Raw genomic sequence first — 16,068 nt, 5'->3', positions numbered from 1 at the left:
TGCGCACCATCTTATTTTTCGAAGCAAAGGAGGATGCCTTTCTTCTTGGATGTCGTTATTACATGCAATAATGCTTTAATCAGACGTGCAACTTGTGAAAGTATCGATAAAACACCCATGTGAGAAACACAAACAAGATTTCTGACACTAACAAGACATTTCAGTACCACCTGCCTGAAAGTCAGAGAAAACACCGAGCTAGGTAATTATCTCTGTCAATCTAGTGCTCATGTCAAATATAAAAGAGCTTTCAAATCATAAACAGAAATGTAAATTTACTCTATTTGCAGCATTACACCCTAAATATTCCTGGTAAATAATTCACTGTTTTTCTGCTAATGAATGCACACGTGTTTGATCTTCAAAAAGATCCATTAAACTGCTTTGATACTGTGGAGAAAATGAAGAAAAGTGGACGAAGGTTGAAGGTTTTTTGGAAAGTGAAGGAAAGTGAAGTCGATATCCAATATCAGACAAGCCCAAGACAAGTCAAAGTCATGGTAATAATGAAGCAAAGTGTGAGATGTCAGTAAAGTGGTGTTGAGAACAGACTTGAGACAGACACTGGACCAGAGCGGTGGACTTGAGATGAGTGTTATATGTGCTGAGATTGCTGAACAGTAACTCACCATTGAGCCAACATGCCCGCTCTCTCCTTTCTCCCCTGATGGCCCTGGCATTCCCTGCAAATGCAGATACAGTGAGAAGTGCAGTCTCAGTTATGAAATGGAAAGAAATATGAAGTTAAATAGAAATGTGAAATAAGAGATGAGCCAATGGAGATACAGTTAGCTTGTGGAGCTGATAGTAATTCTTTACCTGCAGTCCAGAGGGACCAGTTGCCCCCTTAAAACCTCTATGTCCTTCATCTCCTTTTGCTCCGTTCATGCCTTGCTGCCCACGTGGACCTGGCTCACCATCTGCACCCTGAAAGACACACAGACAGGTCAGCACTGTTAACACAGCACAACTTAATCAAAATTATTATACAATGATGTGTTTTTATATAATGCATTCTGAGTTTTATGTAACGTACTGGCAGGCCTGGTTGGCCCACAGGCCCTTGAGTTCCAACAGGTCCTGGGGGTCCCTAGAAAAGCAGAAGGACAGTTCAATGTACATTCACAATAGGAAAGACATGATTAAAACCATCTGCTCATTCCACCAGATGATACACAGTCCAGGCAAACAGTCATTATAAGGCAGTTTGACCTCTAAATCCTGGTGATACAAGTTAATCATGAGATGTTCGGAATATTCATGTAAACGTCAAACTTACAGCTTCGCCTTTGTCTCCTTTGCTGCCCTTCTGGCCTGGTCCTCCTGTCTCTCCCTATAGGACAAATGCAGACACGTGATCACACAAACATTACATCCAAAAAGCAAGCACTTTGCTGCAGCGCTGCAGTCCATGCTGTCTGTCCAATGTAAATACCTTATCACCGTCGTCTCCTGGAAGCCCAGGAGTTCCCGCAGCCCCTGGCAGCCCGACAGGTCCCTGTTCCCCATCTTGCCCAGCGGGCCCCACAGGCCCCTTCTCTCCCTGGGGAACAGATGGGAAAACAGCGCACATCTAGCAAATGCTACAATACTTATTATCCTCATATAGCAGCATGACACATTGATTAATGAATCAAACCAGGAAGAAAACTAGCATCCAAGAAAGCAGGCTTGATCACATTCATATTTTCTCCTGGCCTTTCTCTCTCTGTCTCCTTTACCTCTCTCCTGCTTTCCGTTTCATAATGACATGTTCCAAAGCGACACAGCATGTTGTTTACTACCCAATGGTGGGAGGAGATGGTACAGTATGTGTTAGTGGATATTGTTGCCTAAGAAACAAAATTAGCAGTGTTCCAAATCTTACTGGCTCGCCTTTCTCTCCCATCGGCCCAGCAGGTCCCACGCCGCCAGGCCGTCCTGGCTGGCCAATAGCACCAGCCGGCCCAGCGGGGCCCCTCTCTCCAGTTGCACCCTGGAAAAAAGTAGAGGTGAGAGTGGAGGTGAGGTGAGCATGTCACATGATTCACTCTTTGATTTAATGTGGTGGTCACCATCAGCAATCACCATGGAAACAGCCTCCTCCTTCATATGTCCTCGAATTCTATATAACAGAAGATGGGCAGAGAGCAGAAGATGGGATAGAAAATACTTTAACCAAATGAGACTTACAATAGGTCCTGCAACACCAGGTAGGCCCTCTCCTCCTTTCAAACCAGCAGGACCCTGGGGAAACACATAAATAGCCTTCACAACCAATCCTCAGCCGCATCCATTACAAGATTTATCATCAGTGAATTACAATGTGATCTAATCGCAAAATGAACATTTCAAGAGGATCTGTTGATGTCAGCTAGTGAAGGCGAGGAAGTGAAATGTAAGATAATCTGTGTTACCGTTGCACCAGGGGTCCCTCTGCTCCCTCTGAAGCCTTGGAGCCCAGCAGGGCCACTTTTCCCCGCGGCTCCTGGTGGACCTGGGTCTCCCTGGAAACCACATATACACACGTGATTAGATATACGGCAAGTAGCCAGCAGACAGCAGGCCCTTATGCAGTCATAAATCACACCAACCAGCAAGTCACACCAAGAAGGAACATTTATCTTTTATGAGCCATAATACACTCAACACCGCAAGGTTTTCCGCTGTTATTTATTAGCAAATTAGTGGATAGGATGAGACCCAGGAGATAAGATATTCAGGCAGTGCTGAGAGAGTCCTTGGGCTTTATCTAATATAACAGTAATAAGGTGATGCTGGTAAGTGATTATGATCCTGACATTATGATGAAAACTACTCACCTTGGCGCCCTCTTTTCCGGCAGATCCGGGTAAACCATGCTCACCGGGTGGTCCCGGTGGACCTGGATGGCCTCTGTCTCCAGTTGGCCCAGTTTCACCAGATTTGCCCTGAAAATAACCAAATTACACATTACACGTTACATAACAGTTATCTCAAAATATGCTATGTGAATAGAGACAGCTGTTAGGAGAAGAATCTCATATACCAGGGGCTGATCCTCTTACCTGTGGTCCAACAACACCTGCTGGGCCAGGGGGTCCGTTCTTGCCTTGGAAGCCCTGGTGAAAAAGACAAGTGAGTCTGCTGACCCTCAGAGTTGAAACAGAGTCAGTAGGATGCACAGATGGCAGGGGGGTTCCTAGATTTATTTTTGACCTCTCAACTTGCATTGTGACACCAGTAATTCATTGCTTAAGTTATAGCTTTTGACTTACTTGCTGCATTGACACGTGTAGTAGATTATGTTGACTCTCAATTCTGTTAAGTTAATAGAGTGGTGCAGGAATGTTTTTTGCAGGCCAACCTGGAAGCTAACATGGTTCCCTTGACAAAAAGCCAATGAGATTGTTCAATTGGATTTTGAATTATTGTGGTAAAAGTTCATGATATTTTGATGATGTTTTGTTCAGCAACATCATCTTCACAAATGAACCTTACTTTTATGAGTTTTGACTCCTAAATGCTATCACCAGAAGTGATAAGCTAATGTTAGGCTATGAACGAGCTACACCACGGTCACATGACTTCAACATCACCACCACAAGAAGGCTGTAAAGCCATGTTTGGTATTGGGACGTTCTGAAGTCTCAATTAGCCACTTGTTAGCAAATGCCTTTTTAAAGACACGTAAAAGCGCCAAATTTCAGAAGTGGGGTATTTACTGATGTATTTTATGTCGTACAACTAAACGTAAAAGTCTTCGAAAAGACTTGGAAATGACGGAAACAGAAATGCAAAAATGCTAACTCATGTTAGGACTAGGAAGAATAATGCTAAATACTAAATATGTAGCTGTATTGAGATTGAAGGTGACTCACTGGTTCCCCTCTCTGGCCTGGGTGACCTGGTAATCCATCTTTTCCAGGTGGACCCTGAAACAAGCATTTTCTTACATCATTGTTATGAACGTGTGCATAAAATGTTGGCTGAGGTCAAATGAGTTACATTTAATCACAGGGCAAACACACAGACAACATCTCACAAGCTCACTTACATTAGGCCCTCTAGGTCCTGGTTCACCGTTTCTTCCCACTGGTCCTTGGGGGCCCTAGAAAATAATAACACAGATTGTCTGAACTCTATCTCAAACCCCAGATTGCATTTTCTCTTTGTCCTACACTGATTTATGAGGCTGTGTATCTGTGACGCGACAGATATGTTTTTCATCTCTGTCGCTATACATCCATGGTTTTATTTAGGCATTGTATGTGCAGTATTATTCGAGAGTAAAAAGATTACCTGTTCCCCGGGGGATCCTGGAGGACCGTCTTGCCCAGCAGAACCCTACAAGGTGGACAAGTCAGAAAACAAATGAAAACATAGTACCAAAATATGAGCCACTCAAACATTTTTTAGTTTTCTGTCCACCAACAAATCTTTAGCTTTCCCAAGATGGTCTTCGAGGGTGAGAGTGTAAACTCAAGCATCCCCTGCCAGACAGTCGCTTCTCACTGCACCAGATGGCCTGTCATCTAGAAGTGCAAAGTAACAACCAGTTCCAACTCGGTCGGCGCATTCATCCATACTTTATGAGACAGCCAGGTGTGTGTTTATGTGACTGTAACTGTATGTGCATATGTCTTTGTTTATGTGTGTGTGTGTGTGTGTGTGTGTGTGTGTGTGTGTGTTTGTCAGTATAAGCTCACCTTTTCTCCGGGCTTTCCAGTGGGCCCGTTTGCTCCTCTTCCCCCTCGGGGTCCCTTTTGGAAAACAAACAACACTCTGATTAGCACATGCATAACTCATATGGAGGTGGAAGATAAATGTCTGGTGATGCCAAAACACTGCAGTAATATAACAGTGTGCCTCCCACAAGTCAGTGGTAAACTGATGGCATCTAATTACAGCAAAACTTTATACATTGAGAAAAGCATGGTGGTATAGGCATGGTAACTTAAGCTGTACTCACATTGGCACCTCTTTGGCCTCCAGACCCTGGCTGACCAGCTGGACCCTGCAATGTAGAGGTCAACAATTATTTATCAGCTCCCATGCAGAGAAGTTTACATATTCTGCAGCAGTCAGAATGTAATAAAATGTCACCACAGCCCTCACCCTTCGTCCTTTCTCCCCTGGGACCCCAGCCACACCAGGGAAGCCGAGTGATCCCTGGAGACACACGTAGAGGTTAATCAGCCTCAGCCTTCCATTCATCACACATCACCCCCGATGCCTCATTAACGTATAATTAACTACTGTATCAAATTAAAGCAAATCTAATCCATGAGCCCAACACAGTCTTAAATACACCATTCATCAACATGTAATGAATTGATGTCACTAATGAACTATTAATAAAATAGCCTTTTTTAATAAGCCATTTATCATTCTTTATTTTTAATCAGACAGGAAACAGTCCAGCCAAAGACGAACATCTTGCTGCTTAAAGCTCTGATAAAGGAACCAGAGGACACATTAGCTGATCATAATAGCTCATCAATGCTAAATCACCTTAGGACCTTGTCTTCCTGGGTATCCGGGCAATCCAGGCACACCAAGTTTACCCTGCAGAAACCGGCGAAATAAGAGGGGAGGAAGAAAAAAACAGAGGAAAAGTGCATGAGAACCACTTAAATTAAGATTTTTATGACACACTGCTGACTATGCATGCACCTATACAGCAGGGTATCTTTTAAATTAATGCACATAGTGTTGACAGAAAGATTAAATGCTTAAAACACGCACACTGCTTCAGTGGCAGCTTTGCCTTAGGAACGGGCTGTAACCAGATGTAATAAATGCGAGGGCATTAAAATCCATATGTTAAGTATTTCAGTAATTTTCAGACACTCATTTTATAAGAAAGTTTTGTCGCAGCAGAGCCAAAGAAATGAAACTGTACCACTTAACATTATAATGGCAGCACAATGCAGGATAAGATAAGAGTTTTCTCATCATTTAGCAGCCTATCCTCCTCATTCGTGTCCTACCCTTGTCTTGTAATGTAAATGAAAACTTTAAAAAAAAAAAAAAAAAAATGTACCTTCTCTCCAGCTATTCCAAGAGGTCCTGTATCTCCCATGAGTCCCACTTGGCCCTTTGGCCCCTCTGGTCCATCCTCTCCACGGGTACCGGGAGCTCCATTATCACCCTAAAGTCACGAATGACAGTAGAAAGGAAGTGACAATTTGCTCTCTAATAGAGAATAACTGGAGAAACTGTTACCGAGGCTTGTGGTTTGTGGAAGCTCTCACCCTGTCTCCCTTGATGCCCATTTCACCTTTGAATCCGGGGAAGCCGTCTTCTCCCTGTGATGCATTGAGAAGAGCTGTTGTCAAGTGAAAGCCCTTGATGATAAATGGCGTCATTACGTTGTAATTCGTCAAGTGTCCTCCCAGTCACATTCCACAGTTGGACAACAAATGAAGACTCACTGTTTGTTTCACTCACCTTCTCTCCTTTGCTCCCCTTTAGACCTCTAACTCCATCCGCTCCCTGTGAAAAAGAGGGGATTCAACAATGTAACATCACTCAAAAGTCTACTCTCAAGAAAATGTCTCTGGACGTCACACAGAAAAATCACTAGTTGCCTACACTTCCAGAAATGCCCCATCTCAAAACACTGAAATGATTTATAAGTGTGTATTGATTTTCTCTTGACCTAACATCGCTCTGTTATTGACTCATTATTGACCTTACATTCATTTTATACAGATGATTGCCAACAAGGTCAGGCTTCCCCTACAGGATGTTGAGCCAGACTAGCAGATAAAATACTACACATTTGACGGTGACAAAAACAAAGCAGAATCCTTTGTCATGATTTCACTTTTATTCTTCAATTTCAAAAGCAGTCAAAATGGACTGCTCCACAGCCTACGCACACAGCGCTGCTCTATCTGACTCTCCCATCCGTCAAACGCTCCTCACTCTGTTGTTAGCAGTCCCCTTGAGAACTGAGGTGCTTTCCCTCCACCTGTCAGCTGTCAGTCATAGACTCAAACAGCTTGTCCGTCACAGGTAGACATACTCGCTGAATGAAATGTGCGAGGGAATAAACATCTCAATGGACATTACACCTGAGATCATGATGCATTTCTGTCTCACCTTGACTCCACGGGTCCCTGGGTACCCAACAGGCCCCTGAGCGCCTGGTAAACCCTACATAAAAAAAAAAAAGAAACAGTCTTTAGTCTTCGCAGGCAGCAGGCAGGAAATCTGTATTTCCCTGACCGGATATAAATAAGCATTGCACTCATTCCCCGCATCCTTAATCGCCAATAAGTGTTTTCAAACAAAAAAGATAATGCTGATGAGAGCGTGCTGCTGACTCTAATGAGCTGCTGCTCTTGCACAATAAAGATGATGACACTGTAGCAACACAATGATTACAATGATAGGAGTGAGCATTATTATAACCTAATGTGAGTGAGTGCACAGTTACAGATTGCAAGAAACGACATGCACTTTTAATATCTTGCTATGACACTGCAGTAGACAAGCCTCAGATATGCGGTTACCCACTTGGATGCCTTTCTCTCCCGCGGGGCCCTCTCTTCCTGGGTGACCCTGGAACAGAAAAAAAATACAGGAATTAGATTGACTTAGCGCCGCTGCAAATACATCATTATTGTATTACTCCTTGATGGAAATTTCCGAATGCAACCAACCAGAAAAAAGAGGAAACGCCAGCAGCAGTGAGAGTGAAGCCCCATAAAAATATCATTGTGTGTCACAAAGCTTTGCAGAACAATACAAGGAGCATTAAGTGAAACTCATTCAAATGTGTCTGACTGCAATCTCAAATTAATTCTTGGAGATGAGAAAAGCCTCACTGTTAAGGCCTTTACACTCTGTGTGTGTGTGTCTGTGTTTTTTTTTTTCATGCATTTAATTAACACATCAACAGATTTTTAACTTTCACACAGAACTCGAAAATTACATGGCAAAAAAGTGGTGTCATTTTTCTTCACACATTTTTTGTGTGCAACAGATGTCATGTCACAACGTAACAACAATAATGAACCCATTGCAACTGTTGCAAATTCGCATTGTTGCCAGTATGAATTGTTTTGATGTGGGTGATTCTCATTTTTGTGTCATTTATTATTCTCGCCACCCCCAGTGTGTATAGGCCTTAGAGGATTTTAATTCTTTGCTATATGTCATGCTGCTGTGGATCAGTTCCAGAAATGCCTCCTGTGTCCCCCTACTGGCAGGCCACAGAAAAGTGTAGGTTGGCAAATTTTATCCTCTTGGCTATTTTAGATTAATATGAGTAGACATAAACGTGGATATATACACAACTTATTTGGCTGTATTTTGTTAGTATAGCATGATGTGAGCTTTTATTTTGAAATGTATGTAATAGAGGTGCAATTTTCTATAGAGCAGTGGTTCCCAACTGGTGGGTTGCAGTCCAAAAGTGGGTCGTGGGTCCATTCTGAATGGACCGCCAGTGACTTGCGAACGAGTTTGTACAAAGTGCATTTAAAAAAAAATTAGCGTTGTGCTTTTTTTTCCGATTTCCTGCTGTAGAGTGACTAACATACAGCTACGTGACAGAGACAGCAAACTAGCTTGGCAACGTGGCCAAATGCAGGTATGATGCTGAATATATTCAACTGTATGGACCTTGAACTAATAACTCAGGAAAAATCTAGACCCCAAGGCTACTTGGGAGTCGCTGCTGTAGAGCAGGGATCATCAAGTGCATTTGTCCAAGGGCAAGAATTAAAAAAACAAAAACAAAAAAGTACTTAGTTAGTTAGTACTTAATTAGTTTAACTAATTAATAATTGTTTATAGGCTACTACTTAACTATATAATATAATACAATTGCTCAAATAAGAACTTAAAAGTAATTCAAACAAAATGTTAAATAAGAGCATGTGGGAAGAAAAATAAAACAAACTGTTAGATGAGAGCAATGAGTGTGTCCCCATTCTTCCATGGGACAGAAATTGACAAGACACAAAAACAGAAATTGGTTTCAGCTTAATTTATCAAATCTGCCACGGAGCAACCAGCAAAAATATGGTACCAGCCGTATCCGACTTGCATTCTGCCAGTTTTATGCATTATAGTAGCACAACTGTCAGGACTAAGAACAGAGACAAGGACGGAGACTGAGCTCTGCAGCATGTGTGTGTGTGAGCGAGAGAGAGGGAAAGAGCAAAAGAGAGAGGGGGAGAGAAGGTGGAAGGTGGACTATTGCACGCAATGTTTCTGTAAGTAACTAATAATTCATAACCCATGACATTTTCTAGTTATCTTACCCAAACCATTATAATGTCTTAAGAACTCATGGGTCAAACACACAGATTTGGGGTTGGTAATCATTCCTTATGAGATTATTTCCATCCCAATTGTTTTTGGGGCTGCTTCAATATTAGACGAAAAGAAATGCTAGATATCAGATATCAGGGCCAGATGATAAGTTCAAGTTGGGCAAAATGTGGCCCACAGGCCACCAGTTCCATCGTTGCTATAGAGACCAGTCCTCTGGGTCTAGTCCTCTTTCGTTCATTATGTGGTGTATGTAGATTTTTGCTCATTATAAGTTACGTATGTTTTTACCCATTCTGTAAAAAAACAGAGAAACAACCTGTGCCAAAATGTGTCACAGACTCTACTAGTGAATCAGCTGATGTTGTGGAGCTGTCATTCAGTTGTCTTGTCACTTGAGCACCGAGCTGACTGATGCAGCAGTGGTGGCAGCAGTAGGCTCTCTATTTATATGTACACAGATATTGGATGTGCAGAGGTTTGCATGGATATGTGCATGTTTATATGTTTGTGCTAATATAATACATGCACATATGTAATTGTGTGCGTGTGTGTACTCACGGGTGGGCCATCAATGCCTGGTAGCCCCTGCATGCCTTGTTTCCCCTGGGGACCCTGTATAGGACAGAGAAAGCTATGAATACTGAGGTGATCTTCAGATATGACATAGTACTTTAACTTATACCTAAGAGACGCCATTTTCCCACTTTGCTGCTCCTCTACCAAACATATAGTATTTATGACTAAGTCCACTTTTTATTTCTTTTTTCGGTCAGTGTAGCCTCATGATGTGCAGTGGCCAAGGCTGTCCCTAGTGTCTGCTTTGCCTGTGTGTGTTTCTTCTATATTGATTTCCTGTCTAGCCGTGTCTCGTCTGAACGGGAGCCAGAAGTGGTTGAGTCGCACTCAGCAGCTCAACCAGCCTCCCCTGGGTATCTGATGACAGGGGTCACAAGGTCACAAGCTTTAATTCTAAAATTAAGTGAGAGACATGCTACATACCTTCTCTCCTGGCAATCCAATGGCACCCTGAGGACCGGGCAAGCCCTGGACCAGAACAAAGCATCAATCAGGTTAAGTGTCACAAGACTAGGAGAAGGCTGGGAGTTGAGGTTTTGCTCTAGTCTGTGTGTAAGCGTGCATCTGGTATGTGTGTACAGGAGTCACGAACAGCGCGTGGATGCCCTTTGTGTGGGCTGGGTGGCTGGATGGATTGTTGACAAGCTTCAGAGCTGAAAACATGATTAAATCTTCTTAAAATGGTTGTAACATCTCTGACGGCATTTTTAAATCACATTTTGTTGCCGTGTGGGTGGAAACCTCGTATCTCCAAAAACATTCTTTTGATAAGATAATAAGAACAGCCTTGTATCCTGAATACATTTTAGTGTCATGCAATTAGATCGTGAAAGACTTTTATATGCAAAAAGGCTGGAAAAAATTCTAAACCTGCAGAAGAACAAGCAAATCTTTGGTTGAAGTAAAAAAACATAACAAACAGGATGTTTTTTATGCCACAAAAACACAGAGATAAAGTGTGTGTGTGTGTGTGTGTGTGTGTGTGTGTGTGTGTGTGTGTGTGTGTGTGTGTGTGTGTGAGAGAGAGAGAGAGAGAGAGAGAGACAATGTGTTCTTATGCAACTGCCTGTTTGCAAGTGATTGTGCATATTTGAAGCATGTCTATGACTTGAGTACATTTATAGGACGTGTAATGAGTAGATTAACTCCCATAGCGACAGTGTAGTACCTGTACTCCTGGATTTCCCTGTTGACCTGGGGGCCCGATCTCTCCAGCTGGACCCTGAAAACACAAAACACTGGTAGTCACACACTCTGTCTCCACATGATCTTTGTCATAAGTTCATTATCACATGACTGGTGAACAGGTTCATTAGAGGGCCACACTAAGCCACTCCAGGTGATGTTTTTGTAGCTGAGATCAAAAACTGTTACCAACTAGGGATGAAACAATCACTGGTTTTATGATAAAATGTGGTAAAATTCCTGACAATTAGTATTGTATCACCATCCACACTGTTCTGTTGTGTGCTGGTGTTATGTGCAATACATGAAAGGCTGAAGTGCAATACTGTTATGTGTAGTCCATTTACTCTGGACTATTATTGTAAAACAACTTGTGCAGCTCCTAAGTCCAAGAAGAATTTCCTAACAGGAACATTAATGTATATTGCATCATCTTGTATCGAATCATATCGTATCGTATCGTATCTCATCGTATCGTATCTTATCTTATCAAAATGTAATTATCACTAAAACTTTATTTGATTAACACAAAAACTAATGGTAAATACTGTCCAGCATCAACGTGTGTTAGCAACAGTCTCCCAGATGCCGGCTATCTTTAATGCATATGCACATTTGATATGGTTTAATGTTTACATAAGTTATTGGCAGTGGTGAACCTAGGCTCTGGGGGGCCCTGACAAAGAAGCCAATCGAGGCCAAATTTGAACTTGAAATTGAAGATATTAACTCTTACCAGTTAAAGTGTACTTTATGTAAAGAATACGCATATATTTATACTGTAAACACTAATAACATATTAATGTAACAACTTCACATAATGAATAAAACCTTTAATAATAATTTCACACTAAATAACAGTTACGGCCTTAACGACAGTAAAATAAGTCTTGAGTGTGGAACAATATTTGTCTCTGTTACACTCGAGGGACTCAGCAGCTAGACTTTTATCCATTATCTGTGTTGGAGAGGCTGAGATTGTCACTACAATGAGAACAGCTGGTCCACCTTAACGGTCCACCTTGAGGGAGGCTATCTTTGCATGCTAACTTTGGGGCTAACCCCCTTCACTGTGATCAGCATGTGGCAAGCAAGACATGGGAACTTGGCTTAGGACTTGAGGAGTTGTAGCATTTATTCACTGGCAAATTGCCTAAACTGTACAAACATACACTGCTACATATTAATTCATATTCTCTGCTCTGGTCGCCACAACCTCACCATCACCATCACCGTAACATTTTCTCTCTGCCTCTTTCTCTCTAGGGGCCCCATTAGGGTTTTCTTGGGGCAGCGGTAGCGCACTGAGTAATATCTTTATTAGAGGTAAAAGGGGGTTTATAGTGTCATTGGAAAATGTGCCAATATGAGTGGCTACTGGGGGCACCTTTTACCTCACTTTTTGGGGGGCCCAAATATTTGCCTGGTTTGCCTCTTCTCTAGGTGCGCCTCTGGGTATTGCCTATGTTGTTGTTATTTTAATGTTTATGCAGACAGAAAGTGCTGCTAGTTTTATTTGTGGTTTTCAATATAAAAAAAATCTAATGAAATGATTTTAGTGTGTGTATCAGTACTCTTTAATACTGATAACCCTGATAATTTTAGTCACTATTATCATGATATTAAATTCTGACACCATTTCATCCCTATATACCCACATGCTCAATGTCATTTAATTACTTTTACATATATTGCAATCATCAGTGGTCATCATTATGACAGTTACAGGGGTGAAATTACGTGTTCATGAAAGTAGCAGGACTGACCTGGTTGCCCTTTGCCCCTTGTACTCCATCAGTTCCAAGAATACCCTGACAAAATACAAGATTTCAGAAAACAAATGATAAAATGTCAAAGTTTGATGCAAAAATGAGACACAGTTTAAAAGCTTCCTTGTTTGTCTTCAGTGGCATATTGATAATTCCATGCACAAGAGGACCCTTTATAGAGTTGAAGAGACTGAATAGCTCTGATCGTGCAATCAAGGCGATGTTGACTTACCGGCTGGCCAGGTGGGCCAGGTGGCCCCCTTGGCCCAGCAAGACCCCGGGAACCCTGGAGACAAAACATAGCAAATAGTCAGCAGCTAACCTGCATTCATGATGAGGTTGGGTGAGGGTGGAATACTAAATCATAAATCAGAACTAAGGAGAGAGAGTGGAAAACAGGGAGAGACAAATAATATATTTTAGTGTGCGCATGTGTGTGTGTGTGGGCGCATCTGGTTTTGTATGTGCTAGCTACAGAGACTGCACTAGCCTGTGTTTGCGCGAGTGTGTTTGTGTGCTCTGTTTTTGTCAGCCTCCCTCTTTGTAGGCTGGCCAAGCCACCTGTTCCAAAGCCACATCTGTGATCTCCTGGGAAGTGATTGATATGGAAATATAATCATTCAGGCCAGGATTTTATCTCTTCCCTCTCCGACTCTCTCTCTTTCCTCTTTCCTCTTTCCTCTCTCCATCTCTCTTATCTCTTTCACCACCAACCAAATTTCTGCCTCGCGTTTGCCTCTCTCGCTGCCTCACTTTTCCCATCGCTCCCTCTCTCTCCCCCTCTCACATCAAAACAGCCAACTCCTCTCTTTTTCCGGTATATTTGTAGTTTAACACAGCTTTCCTAACATGTCTTATGGCACTCTATTTCTTCCTGCACTAGATGATCCATTTGGAGGGACAGAACCCTGCTGAGCCCCAGCCTCACCTACTGGGAGAAAGATAGAGTGTGAGTCATAACCAATCAACCAGTGTTCACCGCAGAGCTACACAGAAAAGATGACAGCTTCTTCAGTGCTTCAAGAATCTCTGTGGTTTCTCTATGATCCAGATTTAGTTTGCAGGTAGAGTCTGTATGACAGATTTTGAATATACATATTATGCACGTTATGCAATGGTATATTCTTGTGTTCAAGCTGTGCATCTTTTCCCAGTGACCTTTTTTCGCTTACTGCTAGGATGAACAATGTGGCAGTATTTCATTAATAAGGTTTTTTTTATATATATATAACTGTATATTGTACAACACTCATGTACAGTATGAGCAGTAGATTTTGTACTTGTGTAAGATATTTTGTGAGATTTTGGCTGAATCTTCTGCTTGAGCTTAAATCTAGTGATCTCCTATAATCCCCTCATGGTTTGTCGTGGAAATCATTTGATTCTGTGATTCTGTACTAAGAATATTTTTTGTCTGAGAACCCAAAGCAAAGACAGGATAGATATATCCAGGGCTTCCACACATTTTCATGGACACAATTTCAGTACTTTTCCATGACTTTTCAAGGACCCATAAGAATTTTTTCATGACCATTTACAATGTATATAAAGAACAGAACGGTATAGTACACTTTACATTAAATGTTATTTATTTTATTATAGGCAGACCGCTGACTTGGAGCAGTAGAGCTCAAATTTTGTGATACCATTTAAAAGTAGTAGTGGGGCATAAGTATAGAGACTTTGGGATTTATGAGCCTACATCAATGATACTGACGGCCCTTGATAGGGTGCTGGGTGGCCCCCTCAACCATTTCTTATTTCCCAATGAAAATAAATTGATTCACACTCAAATTCTTTTGTACTTTTAATATAAATAAGACCGTCAGGGTGCATTAAAAAAAAAGCATAAAATAGAACTTCTTTATTCAAAAAATTGCCAGGAGAGGATCCCCCTAACCTCCCAGAAAGAGGTCCAGTCTATGCCCCAAATGTCCTCAGTTCCCAGAAACAACCCTACGTACACCTAACCTGTCTGGGGCTCCTGCATCTGGCCCCTGGCCTCCTGTCATTTTGCAAAAGGGGCCCCTCAGGCAAAGCAAGTTGAGTATTCCTGATCTAAATGTTAAATCATGCTGTCACAACATTACTTTTTTTGCCTCACTTGCCTAAACATTATTCAAACAATTCAGACTAAAACTCTGTGCAGCACGGTGGTGCAGTAGTTAGCACTGTCGCCTCACAGCAAGAGGGTTTCTGGTCTAAACCCGAAGTGGGGGGATTGAACACGGGGTGGGGGAGCCCTTCTGTGAGGAATTTGCATGTTCTTCTCGTGTCAGACATGCACTTCAGGGTAGTCTGTGACTATAAATTGGCTGTAGGTGTGAATGTGAGCATGAATAGTTGTCTGTCTCTATGTCTCAGCCCTGCGATAGTCTGGCGACCTGTCTAGGGTGTACTACGCCTATCGCTCAATGCCACCTGGGATAGGCTCCAGCAACCCCGCGACCCCTAACAGGATGAGCGGTTACGGAGAAAAATGAATGAAGATTAAAACTCTATCTAACCACAACTCCAGCTAGCTGGAATACACAGAGATAGAGATGTAATACAGGGAAAAAATAAAGAAAAAACAGAAGGGGGTAAACAAAAATTCACGTATCGATGCATATTAGAGCTACGTTACATAGCTACGTGGAAGGTTATTGACAGAAGATAATTGTAACAATTAACTGCATTAAACACAACAAAATTCCACAACTTTTCCAGGATTTCCATGACCATGAGAGCACTGTATTTCCTCTACAGTCAATATCTTTAATGTTGCAAAACAATAAACATTAGATGTTGCATTATGTGCATTACACTGGAGCATTATATCATTCAAGATGTGGTTACTCACAGGTTCGCCAGGTTGCCCTCTTGGCCCGACAGGTCCCTCAGATCCCTAAAATATAAGACGGAAACAGATTCAACACATACATCTCATGCACCTCTCTAAGTCAACCTGAGGCGTGGATACATTTATATCCCCACAGACATAATCTGTGAAAATAGCTCATTAAAGAAATTCACTGCCTGACAGATAAGGCTCAACTATCTTCGAGCAAAGACTAATAGACCGCTCTCTCAAATTTCCCCCGCCCGCCTGCATGGATTGATACTATCTTGACAGAGCTTCTATCTTTCATATTTTCAATTCTGTGTCAGGGATGCGCTGCATAGCTTTCATGTCTTTTGCAAACTTTGATACTGAATGAACTCAGGCCAGCGTAACCGAATTAAAAAATATTCGAGAGTGTATGACTTCATTCAGCAAAGCCTGCTTTGATCCGTGGTGCTTTAC

At 42.0% G+C, this 16,068-nt stretch overlaps 1 protein-coding gene across 4 annotated transcripts in view; it reads right to left on the bottom strand.

The window, feature by feature from the left end:
• Positions 1-16,068, bottom strand: part of col5a3a (collagen, type V, alpha 3a) — a 61,918-nt gene that overhangs the window by 15,618 nt on the left and 30,232 nt on the right. For all 4 annotated transcript variants that reach the window (XM_050068690.1, XM_050068691.1, XM_050068692.1 and 1 more), the window contains 28 exons: positions 15,625-15,669; positions 13,015-13,068; positions 12,780-12,824; positions 10,997-11,050; positions 10,252-10,296; positions 9,811-9,864; positions 7,486-7,530; positions 7,069-7,122; positions 6,412-6,456; positions 6,216-6,269; positions 6,005-6,112; positions 5,473-5,526; positions 5,077-5,130; positions 4,931-4,975; positions 4,668-4,721; positions 4,261-4,305; positions 4,016-4,069; positions 3,840-3,893; positions 3,027-3,080; positions 2,802-2,909; positions 2,397-2,486; positions 2,173-2,226; positions 1,868-1,975; positions 1,436-1,543; positions 1,280-1,333; positions 1,037-1,090; positions 820-927; positions 630-683 (listed from right to left, as the gene is read on the bottom strand). In XM_050068690.1, the coding sequence (XP_049924647.1) occupies positions 630-683; positions 820-927; positions 1,037-1,090; positions 1,280-1,333; positions 1,436-1,543; positions 1,868-1,975; positions 2,173-2,226; positions 2,397-2,486; positions 2,802-2,909; positions 3,027-3,080; positions 3,840-3,893; positions 4,016-4,069; positions 4,261-4,305; positions 4,668-4,721; positions 4,931-4,975; positions 5,077-5,130; positions 5,473-5,526; positions 6,005-6,112; positions 6,216-6,269; positions 6,412-6,456; positions 7,069-7,122; positions 7,486-7,530; positions 9,811-9,864; positions 10,252-10,296; positions 10,997-11,050; positions 12,780-12,824; positions 13,015-13,068; positions 15,625-15,669 (1,755 nt within the window). The remainder of the gene's footprint in view (positions 1-629; positions 684-819; positions 928-1,036; positions 1,091-1,279; positions 1,334-1,435; positions 1,544-1,867; positions 1,976-2,172; positions 2,227-2,396; positions 2,487-2,801; positions 2,910-3,026; positions 3,081-3,839; positions 3,894-4,015; positions 4,070-4,260; positions 4,306-4,667; positions 4,722-4,930; positions 4,976-5,076; positions 5,131-5,472; positions 5,527-6,004; positions 6,113-6,215; positions 6,270-6,411; positions 6,457-7,068; positions 7,123-7,485; positions 7,531-9,810; positions 9,865-10,251; positions 10,297-10,996; positions 11,051-12,779; positions 12,825-13,014; positions 13,069-15,624; positions 15,670-16,068) is intronic.

Source organism: Epinephelus moara, chromosome 18 (genome assembly GCF_006386435.1).
Source record: "Epinephelus moara isolate mb chromosome 18, YSFRI_EMoa_1.0, whole genome shotgun sequence".
NCBI lineage: Eukaryota > Metazoa > Chordata > Actinopteri > Perciformes > Serranidae > Epinephelus > Epinephelus moara.
This window is presented reverse-complemented; position numbering and strand designations above follow the sequence as displayed.